At 46.3% G+C, this 13679-nt stretch overlaps 1 protein-coding gene across 3 annotated transcripts in view; it reads left to right on the plus strand.

Annotated features, from left to right (window-relative positions):
* ATP2A2 (ATPase sarcoplasmic/endoplasmic reticulum Ca2+ transporting 2) overlaps positions 1-13679 on the plus strand; it is a 62562-nt gene that overhangs the window by 46541 nt on the left and 2342 nt on the right. For 2 of the 3 annotated variants that reach the window (XR_007121854.1, XR_007121855.1), the window contains 12 exons: positions 73-161; positions 636-738; positions 1547-1678; positions 4837-4959; positions 5060-5278; positions 6024-6359; positions 8000-8220; positions 8647-8849; positions 10308-10393; positions 10662-10795; positions 11424-11541; positions 11632-13226. Coding sequence is in view for 1 of the 3 variants with exons in the window: in XM_047697071.1 (XP_047553027.1) it covers positions 73-161; positions 636-738; positions 1547-1678; positions 4837-4959; positions 5060-5278; positions 6024-6359; positions 8000-8220; positions 8647-8849; positions 10308-10393; positions 10662-10795; positions 11424-11541; positions 11632-11752 (1885 nt within the window). In the remaining 2 variants the exon portion in view is untranslated. The remainder of the gene's footprint in view (positions 1-72; positions 162-635; positions 739-1546; positions 1679-4836; positions 4960-5059; positions 5279-6023; positions 6360-7999; positions 8221-8646; positions 8850-10307; positions 10394-10661; positions 10796-11423; positions 11542-11631; positions 13227-13679) is intronic. The other variant, XM_047697071.1, reaches the window with a different exon arrangement.

The following is a 13679-nucleotide window of genomic DNA, read 5'->3' on the forward strand; positions in this document are numbered from 1 at the left end:
GTGAGGGTTGTCTACTGTAATTTTGGTGCCCCTGCTGCTGCTTATTTAAACATTTGTGCCTTTTTTCTGTAGATGTTCATTCTGGACAAAGTTGAAGGTGATAGCTGTTCCCTTAATGAGTTTACCATTACTGGATCAACTTATGCACCTATTGGAGAAGTGTGAGTAAACCTGCTTTCTCATCTAAAGGACCCATTGTGGCAGTTTGGGACTTGGAGAGATTTGCAGTATATCTAAAAAGCTTTCTGAATGTGGCTCATCTTAGTTACAGGAGTCATGATTTTTTTTAATATAATGCATACTTTGAAAGAGAAAACGCAGATCATTGTATCAGACTTTTTTTCATCTTTATTTGGCTCCTTGGAGCCCAATTTTTCAAGTGGGGTTTCTCTTTGTTCTGTATTGATACCTGTGGTGGAAGAATTTCATTAACTAAGAACTTCTGGTCTTTACTGATTGGTTCTTGATGTCAATCAAAGATGCATTCTTTTATTATCTCCAGCATCAGATTTCTAAGAGCCATTACTCAGATTCTTTAGAATACTTGCCAGGCTCTTGTCCACAAAATTGTATAATTAAGTAAAAAATCAATAGAGATGACCACACTGTGCTCTAAAAGTATTTTCTTTTGATAGGCATAAAGACGATAAGCCGGTTAAGTGTCATCAGTATGACGGTCTTGTGGAACTGGCAACAATTTGTGCTCTTTGTAACGATTCTGCCTTGGATTACAATGAGGTAAGGCGTCTCATAAATGAGAAAGTAGACCTGGCTGTTCTGGTTCAAGGGTGGGGTGGGTGGAATGAAAATCCAGCCTTCCTTCCTCCCTTTGGAAAGTAAGGACTCCTGATTTTATTTCCTCTTTCCATTTTACCCGAATCAGCGTGACCTAGCCAAAGAAAGCGGAAAGCCTTTCCTATGTCCCGACTGAGCATTGCATTCGCTTCGCTAAGAGTCACAGTGTACGTGGCGCGCTCTTCTGCTGTGGCGCAGCTGCTATACATGAGGAAAACCTCGAACGAACAGGGCATGTTTTCTTCACAGTATAGGGTATTGATTTTTTTTTCTTTTTTTTTTTTTTAAGATGGGGACTGTTACATCCTTGACAAGCTCAGGGTTAGAGGGCTGTTTTGATGGTGATGATGATGATGATACAAAATTTAACCAACAAGAATCCTTTTTTCTCTTTTTACTTATATAGTAATCCGCTGGTTTCTGTCTAAAATTAGACAAGCCAGTCCCCAACAGAAACCCCACGTGAACTCTGTAGAATGATAACACCGTGACACGTGCTTTTTGCAGGCTCTGTTTGAATTAATACTGTGACTAGGGGGTTCTCATGGTTAAAGGAAATAAAAAGCCTAGTTGTTAGAGCAAGATAACATACTTTGAGTATATTTTTAATTATCTGCGTCATATGCTCCAGAGTCAGATAAAAACAGCCCCGAAAAGAATGACGTGAAGAAATTGTCCTCCAACAGAAAGTCTTCATTAATGAAAAGCTTATTTACTACTTTTGTACTTTCTGTGCTTTTAACCAATACAGGCAAAGGGTGTGTATGAAAAAGTTGGAGAAGCTACAGAGACTGCTCTCACTTGCCTAGTGGAGAAGATGAATGTATTTGATACCGAATTGAAGGGTCTCTCTAAAATAGAGCGAGCAAATGCCTGCAACTCGGTCAGTATTGTAGCTCAGTGTGTTGTCAGTGCTGCCCTTTGCTCCCCGCTCATAGACAGCTAAGATACATGTACCTTATCTCCCCCGACTTGCGGCATCTCCTTCCCCACGTTTGCTCTCAGGTCAGATGATCAGCTATCTGACCAAGAACGTAGGTATTCCATACACAGTCCTTGTGCCCCCACGGTCTGTCTTCTCTGAGCCTCTGGCACTGTGAGTCCGCCACCCTCGCTCCAGCGGCCCCCCAAGCCCCACCCCCTCTCCTGCGTTATCACTTTTCCGCCTAGTCTCCGCGGATCTTTATCAGCATAGGACAAATAGTAGTATGGTTTTTATCTTAAAACTTTTTTTGGACTTTATTTCCCCCATTAGCACCCAGCTTCTTTTCTCTTCTAGTAAAATTTCTCAGAGCAGCCATTTTACTGTATTCTTTTGTTTCACTTTTTCTGTTTTCTCGAATCTGCTCCATTCAAGCTCTGTAAGCATTTTGGTGAGCACACCAAACCTCCCGCTGTGAAAGGGGCTTTAAGACTATCCAGTCCATCCTGGCACCACTTACAGGCAGGGAAACTGAGGCCTTCAGTGACTCTGCGTGATCTCACAGGGTGAGGCAGAACTGGATTCCTGCTCCCGTGCCCCTTCTTTCCTTCATTTTGTCTCCTTTCTTTGCATTATTTGAGGAAGCAAAACTCATGCTAGAGTTAAGGATCCAGATCTCTGCTATAGTGTACTGATTCACACCTCACAGCCATCAGTCTCCTAGTCGTGAGGGTCTTGGGCAGGTCCTGTGGCATCCTGGCCTGACATATGTGATTTCCATAGGACGGGAGAAGTCCAGGCCCCCTGTCTCCATTAGAGAGTTCACTCCCTGACTGGTGGTAAGGGTAGGGGGTGGTGCTGGTGCCTGGAAAGCCACATTGCCTGACAGCTCTATTATTAGTTGGTGTGACTAAGTGCAACATAAAGACTTAGCTTCACACAAACTGAGGGTTAGAACTGTTTGATTCTAGACCTATAACTACTCAATGAAGGGAAACAAGTAGTATCCTGGAGCTTTAAAAGTGGTATGTTAACTGTTATGACCACAAATAAGGGCACAGCCATCTGTTCTCTTGTCTGCAAACTAAGCATTTTCTTGCTTCATGCCTGCCTTTGCCTCATATTTTTGGTCTGCAGCTGAGCGGGGTGGCGGGGGGTGTCAGAAATGACTATCATGGGGCTCCTTAACTGAAAATTCCCACATCCAAATTCATGCCAATCCCCAGCCCCCAGAAAGGAGGAACCTGTTGTAGGTCAGAGGTAAAGTGGGCAGGATCCGGCTTTTTAATGCCTAGTGGACCATTTGGAAATAACTACCACTGTAGACCATTCTAACGCTGAGAAATGGCTTTGTTCGCACCACCCCCCCCCCCCGCCGCCCCATATATCTGGTGCCTGGGTCCACACCTTAGTCAGAATCACTCCATATCCCATCAGTCTTCCTTCTGAGCATTTGATACAAATGCTTGATGGAAACTAAACATGTAAGAGATCCATATGCGTCAGGTAATGCAGAATTCAGTGATGGTCTTTTTCTGCTTGTGGCAGCTGGCTGAGAGGGTGGCTGTCAGTCCACTCAGCACTGCCCACACTGGGCGCTGAGGTTCTTGGGGATTTCTGTAATTCTCATTGGCTCTGTGTCTGAGTGGGGGATAGGGGAGAATCAGGGTAATCCAAATCAAGACGGAAAACCATAAGATTATTATGTGGATGCAGAAAAGGCATCTGATAAAATTTCTGTTCATGATAAAAACTCAGCAAACTTCACCTTCAAGTTGATGGTACATTTACACAGAGCCTGTAGTAATGTCATACTCAGTAGCAACAGAAGTTCTACCTTCCGTGTTTCTATTCAGTATTCTACTGGCAGCCCCCGTCTGTGCAATAAGGCAAGAAAAAGCAGAGGTATAAAAGACACAGCAGGGGCGCCTGGGTGGCTCAGTGGGTTAAAGCCTCTGCCTTCAGCTCAGGTTATGATCCTAGAGTCCTGGGATCGAGCCCCGCATCGGGCTCTCTGCTCGGCGGGGAGCCTGCTTCTCCCCCCCCCCCCCCCCCCCCCGCCTGCCTCTCTGCCTACTTGTGTTCTCTCTCTCTGTCAAATAAAATCTTTAAAAAAAAAAAAAAAGACACCTTATATGTTGTAGGTAATTTGATTGTACACATGATCCAGATCCACAGCGTCTAAGTCTGCAGGGTACTTTTCAGTCCTCATTTACCCAAGCTGTCAGTCTCTCCCTCCTCGAAACATTCCTTCACTTGTTCTCTTGCGCTCCCTGCCCTCTGCCGACTCCCTTGGTTGGATCTTCCACCTCCTGCCAGCGGTAGGGAGGCCCCAGGGCCCAGTCCTCACCCGCTCCTGTCTGCAGTTACTCCCATGAGGTCTCCCAGTCACCGTGCTGGTGTGTAATACATGGCCACTGGCTCCCTGAAACTCCTCAGGTGCTTAGTGGCCACATTGGACAGCTAAATGAGCAGCTCTGCTAGAACATTCCCACCACAGCAGGAACTCCTGTGAGGCAGCAGTGCTCTGGACCACCTATTTCTGCCCACAGTCGCCATCATTTCTTGGATTATTTGTACTAAGTGGTGCTCCTTGTCCCCCTTCAGCTCATTCTGACACAACTGCCAGACCTCAAAACCCTCCCTTGTCTTCCATTTTCACTTGTTACAGATGCCTTAAGGTGATTTTTAACATCCTACAACTTGGTTCTCACCTCTTTGCCTTGCAAGATTTTCCAGCTGCTTGTCCTGGAGGCCCCTTTTGAACAGGCCGGGTCCTACCAGCCTGCGTTCCGCACTCCGGGCTCTCACGTTTTTACTCACATGTTGCCTTCTGGCTGTTTTATATAAAGTTGTGATCTGAACATACATACATAATTTCCATCCCCCCCCACCTTAAAATTTTTTCTCCATAGAACTTTATGTTTACATTCCAGCTTGTCTTTCCCAAACTAGAGAGCAAGTTTAAGCTTCATGAGGGGGAGAACTTACTTGTTTTGTTCATTGTCATAAACCCCCAGTGCCTGTCACATAATAGGCGCTTAGTGAATATTTGTTGAACAAGTGAAAAATATACAGAAATTGCCATCCAATAATATTCCATGGATGTTCTCCTGTAGGTCATCAAGCAGTTGATGAAAAAGGAATTTACTCTGGAGTTTTCACGTGATAGGAAATCGATGTCAGTTTATTGTACACCAAACAAACCAAGCCGGACATCGATGAGCAAAATGTTTGTGAAGGCAAGTGTGGCAGACTGCGGTTGAGATGTTCTCACCAGGATTAGCATCCTGGGTGAGCCCAGTAAATACAGCTGTTGACTCCAATCTGTAACATTTCCAGGGTGCTCCCGAAGGTGTCATCGACAGGTGCACCCACATTCGAGTTGGAAGTACGAAAGTTCCTATGACCCCGGGAGTCAAACAGAAGATCATGTCTGTCATTCGGGAATGGGGCAGTGGCAGCGACACACTGCGGTGCCTGGCTCTGGCCACTCATGACAACCCACTGAGAAGAGAAGAAATGAACCTTGAGGACTCTGCCAACTTTATTAAATACGAGGTTAGCTAACGAAAAGTTTCTTCCCCCACACCCTGCACATTCATTGTGTTCAAACAGTACTCCTTCAGTAAAAGGTCAAATGAGTCTTGCTTTTGCCAAGAAAGGGGTGTGGTTATTTGTTTTTCTGCAGCCAAATGCGTTGCCGTTCAGATCTAGCTTGCTGCTTCCAACAAGTGGAAGTGTAGTTAACAGTTGAATTCAAGTCTGTTACTTTCAAGATAGAATAATTAAGACTTGAGCTAAATAAACTTATAAAGCCTATTTTGCAACTCCTCTGTAAATTAAGATGTTTTTTAAATTGGGAATTTTTTTAAACATTTGTGAGTTACTAAAGGCCTAAATACCAAGTTGGGAGGTTCCTTCCACTTGTCTGTTCATAGAATTCTTTCTCATCAGGTATGTGACTTCCTGAAGCGTCTCCTGAAAGGAATAAGGAATAACTTGGGTACTGGGGGCCCCTAGAGTAGCCCGTATCAAAATGCTCTTATTCCTTGGTGTGTTTTTCATGAAAGTTAAAGGATGATTTAGTTACAAGAACGTAGTACTGTTTTTCATCCTTTCCAGTTAATTGGAACTAATATTGTTCCTCATTAGATTTCTCTCTGTGAATATTAATCTTAGGTACGAGCCACAGTTAAAGGATTTATTATAGGAAATTGCTCTTAATGTATGACTGGCCCTTGTTTTACACCAGAGGAGAAACTAGAATTTCCTGTTTGAACGTAAGATGATTCTTTTGCTGTAGACCAATCTGACTTTCGTTGGCTGTGTGGGCATGCTGGACCCTCCAAGAATTGAAGTGGCCTCTTCTGTGAAGCTGTGCCGGCAAGCAGGCATCCGGGTCATCATGATCACGGGGGACAACAAGGGCACTGCAGTGGCCATCTGTCGGCGCATTGGCATCTTCGGGCAGGACGAGGATGTGACTTCAAAGGCTTTTACGGGTCGGGAGTTTGATGAGCTCAATCCTTCAGCCCAGAGAGATGCCTGTTTGAATGCTCGCTGTTTTGCTCGAGTTGAACCTTCCCACAAGTCAAAAATTGTAGAATTTCTTCAGTCTTTTGATGAGATTACAGCTATGGTGAGTACCTTTGGACTCACGCTACGCAGACACAGCAGATTGTAATTTTGACATAAGTTTTTAGTAACAAGTCCCAGATTTAGAATATCTTGGATTTTTGTCACGATCAGGCTGTTTCTGTAGAGTTCTGTTGACCTGTAGTTGGCATGCTGTATGTTACCTGAGGGAAGATTCTGGAGTAGTTTAGGAAGTAGAAGTATGCCTTCTGAATCAGTTGTGGGGAAATATTTGATGACATCTAGTCTTTATCTTGGTTAAAGTGTACATATTTCTTTGTGTTTTAAGATTTTATTGATTTGAGGGGCACTTGGGTGGCTCAGCGGGTTAAGCCTCTGCCTTCGGCTCCGGTCATGATCTCAGGGTCCTGGGATCGAGCCCCACATCAGGCTCTCTGCTCAGTGGGGAGTCTGCTTTCTTCTCTCTCTCTCTGCCTGCTTGTGATCTCTCTGTCAAATAAATAAATAAAAATCTTTATTTTAAAAAAAAAAAGATTTTATTGAGAGTGAGTGAGAATGAACCAGAGGGAGAGGGAGAAGCCCACTCCCCACTGAGCAGGGAGCCCGATGCAGGACTCGATCCCAGAACCTTGGGATCATGACCCAAACAGAAGGCAGACATTTAACAACTGAGCCACCCAAGCACCTCAAAAGGATACATGTTTCTCTTTCAGGTTTTCTAAAAAGTGATTCAGGGTATAACTCTTTGCTGTTCCATAACCCTACCTGAGGTTAGATGTACTGGTCAGGCATTAAGAACTGCCCATGTGCGAGGCATTTGCAGTATTCTTACCTACTGTGACTCTGCACCCAGACACATTCACCTTGTGTAATATTTGCTTTCTGTTATCTGTAAAACTTGAAGAAAATAATGTTACTTGAAAGCAGATATTACAGGTATACTACCTTTCCCCTTCCTTCCTCTCCTCCTCTTCTAGAGGGAACCACTGTTGTGAATTCAGTGTTGGGTGTTCAGGAAAAGTTTAAAAAACACCCATGGGGATGATGGCTGTGTATCTGCAGACAGTATTCAGTCCTTCTGCATGATCGTGACCTTTGTAAACGGCATGTTACGGTTTCCCTCTTTCTGCATTCTGCAGCTGTTCTACTTGAGATTTCTCTGTGTGGATACAAGTGCTGTGTCTTAACTGCCATGTGGGCGGTTTTGGGTTTGGTTTGCTTAAAAAATAATATAATGAGGGGCGCCTGGGTGGCTCAGTGGGTTAAAGCCTCTGCCTTCAGCTCAGGTCATGGTCTCAGGGTCCTGGGATCAAGCCCCGCATCGGGCTCTCTGCTCAGCGGGGAGCCTGCTTCCTCCTCTCTCTCTCTGCCTGCCTCTCTGCCTACTTGTGATCTGTCTGTCAAATAAATAAAATCTTTAAAAAATAATAATAATATAATGAATTTTGAAGTCCTTTTTGTTCCACTTCCCTCTGAAGTCTCTTCAGCTCATGTGGCAATTTTACGTTTCCCAGATGAAGTGTGTTTTGTGATGCCACCTTGTAAAAATGAGAATTCTTTATCTGTGCCCAGAGGGCCACGGCTCCTGTCATTGCCCGCGCTTCAGGATGGCCGAGCCTTTGTCAGGCATGTGTGTGACGTGGTGGCAGGTGTGCATAAACCAGCGGTCACATTCCCTTTCAGACTGGGGACGGCGTGAATGATGCTCCCGCCCTGAAGAAATCTGAGATCGGCATTGCCATGGGCTCTGGCACGGCAGTGGCTAAAACGGCCTCAGAGATGGTGCTGGCCGACGACAACTTTTCCACCATCGTGGCTGCGGTGGAGGAGGGGCGCGCCATCTACAACAACATGAAGCAGTTCATCCGCTATCTCATCTCCTCGAATGTGGGGGAAGTGGTCTGGTGGGTCCCCATGAGAGATCACTTGTAGTCCCTTGAGGTCGGGGCATGGGATGACCAGTTTTCCAGATCTGTTGTTCGTAGGGCAGCAGCTTTGTGAGTCGGGGGCGGAGGGCCGGGCAGGAGGAGGAAGGTGGAGGTTCTTCCAGCCCAGGGGAGGGCTATCCTATGGCTGCCCTTGTGTGTAAAGGATGCCCTTGAACATAGAAATGAGTTTTACTGGGTGAAGTAATGTAAAATTTTTGGCCTTCTAACATTGTGCTTGAACTCGAAATAAGGTATAACCAATGTGCTGTGGTGGCCCAAAAGTAATTTCAAGCAGTCATTGTTAACTGTCCATTGATTTTATGGAGGGGAAGAGGGCGCTCAAGCTGTGTCAGTCGTGGCCAAAATAATTTGGGGTCTTTCTCTTTCTTCGGGTGGAAACAGTATCTTCCTGACAGCAGCCCTTGGCTTTCCTGAGGCTTTAATTCCTGTCCAGCTGCTCTGGGTCAATCTGGTGACAGACGGCCTGCCTGCCACTGCCCTGGGGTTCAACCCTCCCGACCTGGACATCATGAACAAACCACCCCGGAACCCGAAGGAACCCCTGATCAGTGGATGGCTCTTTTTCCGTTACCTGGCCATTGGCTGTGAGTATAGTTTTTATATCGTTGACTTTTAAACCACATGTTTATGAGGCAAAATTTTTGTAAATTCATTCCTTAAAAGCACATTCTTTCTATCTGTATTAGGGTAACAAAAAAATGGAGTTTAATAAACTGTATACCCAGTTTACAGGAGAGTTAATCCCTTGTTTTATTTATCCCTGTCATTCCTTGGGCCTTTGTGAATGAGGTTTTCAGATTTAACCTAAGGGCAGAAGGATGCAGGGGTTTGTCAGGGTCAGGCTTTCCATCCCCAAGCTGGGAAACTCAGCCCCGCTCCCCATGAGCAGAGGAGGGAGCTGTGCATTCATCCGCAGCGCCTGGGAAACACACAGGAGCTCCGGGCACAGTCCGGTTCCTCATACTTCCTATCTGTGGCCCTCCTGCTTCTGCCTGGCTACCGGTTCTTGTCCTCAATTTAAGAGCTTAAGAAAGTGAGGCCAGAGAGTTAAAATAACTGCCCTGGGGTTCAATAGGAAGGTGGTTTTTTGTTTGTTTTTTTAGTATGTTCACATGATTTAAAATTCCAGAAGCACACTGTGGCATAAAGTGGGAAGGTTCTCAGCCAGTCAGTTCTCCTTCAATATAGAATTTCTCTTGTGCCCTCCAGAAATACTCTAGCAAACTGATCTATCCCGTGCATATATTTCTTAAGTGTTGGTGTGCTGTACACATACGTGTGCTGAAGCCTGTATTTCTCCGTTTGTTGGGAATTGCCATGTCAGTACGCGTGTGGCTGCCTTGTCCCTGTCCACCAGCTGTCTCCTGTTTCCTTGTAACTGCCGGGTTGGAGGGAATGTGCGCTTTTATCTTCCGGTAGATGCTGCCACACTGGGACCATCTTCATGGTGTCCCTGTGTTCACTACCCCATTGCTTTGTAATAAACTTGCTCAATTCAGAACCACTTGGTTGGGGGTATCGGTGGGGAGGTGATCCCAGAATCTGCCTTGGGTTTTGCCATGTTGCTTGCATCCTGCACTACCTGCTCTGGTCGTATTTCCACGTAACGGTTCTGCCAGGTCTTTGATGGAGCAAGTAAGTGGGTAACTGGGAGCATCAGTTTTCCTCCGAGTCCTGGGTGGTTGTGACGTGGCGCTCCAGCACAGTGAGGCGCCTCGGAGGCACGTACCTGCAACCGTAAACGTCAGCCGCCGGTTTCAGAGGGTCTTGGCTAGCGTAAGGTCCAGCCAACTCCACTAGGTCCAATTCCTCAGAAACTCTGTAAGAGTTGCTTAGTTTTTCATACCGCACACACCCCTCTCCTTGCAGAAACCCTCTGTCTGGGTGCTTTGGCTGATGGGAGTGAGCAGTTGTTGCTAGTGGCTGCACAGGCTCTCCTGTACCATCGTCGTACCCTGTGTCCCCTCTGCTGGGCACTGGCCCTCGAGGCAGGACCTGCAGTGAGAGCGGGGGCTGCACATGCCGCGTGTGTCTCTTCCCAGGTTACGTTGGCGCAGCTACCGTGGGTGCCGCCGCGTGGTGGTTCATTGCTGCCGACGGAGGGCCAAGGGTGTCCTTCTACCAGCTGGTATGTGTCTGCCTTTTCTCCTCTCCCTTAGAGGCAAAGTGTTACAAGGCTGTCCTTGAGCATTTTGTGGTTTGGGTGCCTCCCAAGTAACCTTAACACTCAGATAATTAGCAGTGGCATCTGAGATGATCCTGAAGGACCCAAGGCTTCTCTGGGAGATGGGGTGAGCTGTTGCGTGGGTCTGTGTCCTGGGCTTCCTGTGGAACGGGGACAGGGACCTTGGAAATGTATTTGATTGATGACAAACTTGATTGGGCATTTGTTGCAGAGCCACTTCCTACAGTGTAAAGATGACAACCCGGACTTTGAAGGAGTGGATTGTGCAATCTTTGAGTCCCCATACCCGATGACAATGGCGCTGTCTGTTCTAGTAACCATAGAGATGTGTAACGCCCTCAACAGGTCAGTGAAACCTCGACAGGCTGGGGCAAGAGCTCCACCAGCCAGTGCACCGGGGAACTGGGTGTCACGGTTGCTGGAGGATTTGCAGGAAAGCTCCTCCCTCCCAGAAAGAACAGGCAGCACCAGTTTGAAGAACTTGAGGTTTGAAGAACTTGAGTTGTCGTCACCTCCAGGAAGTAGTGGGAGTGCTTAACCACATGCTCCTTCTGAGACAGCGGGGGCCAAAAATAGGGCCTTCGGTGCCCTTGTATGCCGGTGCCCACAGAGAAGGCACTCTTGCCCTGGAGTAATGAGACAAATGGCATCCTCCAGTTATAAGCCAGTGACAAAAATGGAAATTTTGAAACGGTATCAGTGTCAAGGGCAATTGAGAGCAGCTTTGAGTCCATTGAAATGGAGTCTGCTGTGCCGAAACCTAGATTTAAAATTGGAAGTTTGTCCTACATCTGAACATTCTTCCTTTAATTTTGCCACAGTAGAAACGTCACTAAGTAGAATTAGGTCAGTGGGCAATGCCGTGTTCGCCACTGCCTTATTGAAGCATGGTTCGGGACGGTCTTGGTCACTCATTGATAGGGCCTTGGCCTTTTAGGCGGGCACATTTCACGTACGTCTCGTTGTTGTGCAGCTTGTCCGAAAACCAGTCCCTGCTGAGGATGCCCCCCTGGGAGAACATCTGGCTCGTGGGCTCCATCTGCCTGTCCATGTCGCTCCACTTCCTCATCCTCTACGTGGAACCTTTGCCAGTAAGCGCTGGTGGGACCAGGGCCGAGGCTGGGGCCTCGTTGCCTGTCCTGCGAGGTCTGGGATCTTGACAGAGCTTTTTTGTGTTTCAGCTTATTTTCCAGATCACACCGCTGAATCTGACCCAGTGGCTGATGGTGCTGAAAATCTCCTTGCCTGTGATTCTGATGGACGAGACACTCAAGTTTGTGGCCCGCAACTACCTGGAACCTGGTAAAGAGTGTGTGCAGCCTGCCACCACGTCCTGCTCGCTCTCGGCATGCACCGACGGGATTTCCTGGCCGTTTGTGCTGCTCATAATGCCCCTGGTGATCTGGGTCTATAGCACAGACACTAACTTTAGTGATATGTTCTGGTCTTGACTGACAGTTTTACATAAAGAAGATGTTTAACTTAATCAATTAATTTTTTTATTGTTTAAAGCAACTGTCTATTTCTGCTGAATTTTCACATGAACATATTGGCTGGTGAAGGAAATTTCATACTCTAGATTTTGTTTTGCTTTTCTGACTCCAGTGGGGCAAGATTTTCCTTTTTTATACACATAATTAAAGTGTCCATTGACATGTACAGAGAACTAACACTATTTTATGCAAATATTTTTTTGTAGATGAAAAAGCATGTACAGTGTTCTGTTTAATACTCATCCTTGTATAAAACAAACAGTTGAGCCAGCGGACATTGTCAGCAAGTTAATTGGCAGCAGATTTTAGGAAATGAATGTGTGTGGGTTTTGGTTTTTTTTTTTTGTTTTTTTTTGTTTTTTTCTAAAACTAAATAGCATGTATTGTGTCTTTTGCATGATCATCTGGATTTAATCTGAGATCACAGTCTAATTTTTATTCATAAGCCAATTTTTCTGCACTGAGCAGAGTACTGCTACCTCAGTCAGTATTTTTTGGTTTGCCACTTCCCTCACTCCCCCGGCCCCCGTTCACTCCCACCCCCACTCCTGGCCCCGCTCGGCTGCTTCTCCCCTAGGTTCCGATGGTTCTGTTTACATCAGTCTTAACAAGAGGTATGCCTGTTCTCGCTTGTGCAGAAAACATTGTTCCAGATTCAATCGACTGGGTTCGAGTCCCCCCACGTAGTTTTTAAGGTTATTTATTTAAATGTCTAATGTATTTTATTGTAACAGACATTGTTTTGCCAACATTGCCTATTTCAGTGGCACTTTACAATCTAGTTTAAAAAGGAAAATAAAACATTTTAAATGGACAGAAAAATAACTGTCTTGTTTTTAAGTGGCTTAGCTTGAACTATAACAAATTGTGTCCAATTAAGTTCTTAGCTCAGAACTTGAGTTTTATTGTGCCCGAGGGGAAGGAGGATGGTGTTCTGCTGCATAGGTAGCTGTAGGAATGAACACATAGGCACCTGTTGTCACCCATGATACTTTTTTGCAAGTTGCTGCTGGCCTGTTTTAGCCTGGTGTAGAGAACATAAGGGGGAGTGCGTGTGTATATGTGTGTGTGTGTATGTGTTTTTGTAAAAATCTGTAAATAGCACATGACCAAATGAACATATTGTATAGAACTATTTTTATTTGAATGTGGCACTAACCAACACCATGGTTACTATGATATGTTGCGCATGTTTGAGATCAGTCTTACCAACCGTGTGTAAGTCATTAACTGTCCTAACTATGGTGTTTTCCTCCAATGCCTTCCAACATCCATCAACTAACGTGAGTATTCCCTGGAGCCCTGATGCTTTAGCCTAAAGGTGACTGCCACGGAGTGAGCTAGCTGTGACACTTAACGTCATGTACTGCTGTGCTCTGTGACTGTCCCCGAGAGCAGCAAGAGTATGGTGCGGGGTACCTGTGCGCACGCAGGGCGGGCTAGCGGACCTGAGGTGTGGCGGCGGTGGAGTCCGTGCACGGCCTTGGGACGGCGGCTCGGCCAGATGCTGAGGAGGGCCTGGTGGGAGACAGACTCGTCAGGAGGGCCTGGCTGTGGCGGCAACCAGCCAGCCTAGGCGTGAGCCAGGGTGAAGGCGGCCTAGGCATCAGCTCCTTCCCTGAGCCCCGGCCTGTTCTTACGAAAGTACTGGGGCCAGCCCCGACATGCGATAAAGGCTCAGTGTTTGGGGGAAAGTTAATGGACATTAAGCAAGGTGCTGCCAGCTTCCCAGGTCT

Source organism: Lutra lutra, chromosome 12 (genome assembly GCF_902655055.1).
Source record: "Lutra lutra chromosome 12, mLutLut1.2, whole genome shotgun sequence".
Taxonomy (NCBI): domain Eukaryota; kingdom Metazoa; phylum Chordata; class Mammalia; order Carnivora; family Mustelidae; genus Lutra; species Lutra lutra.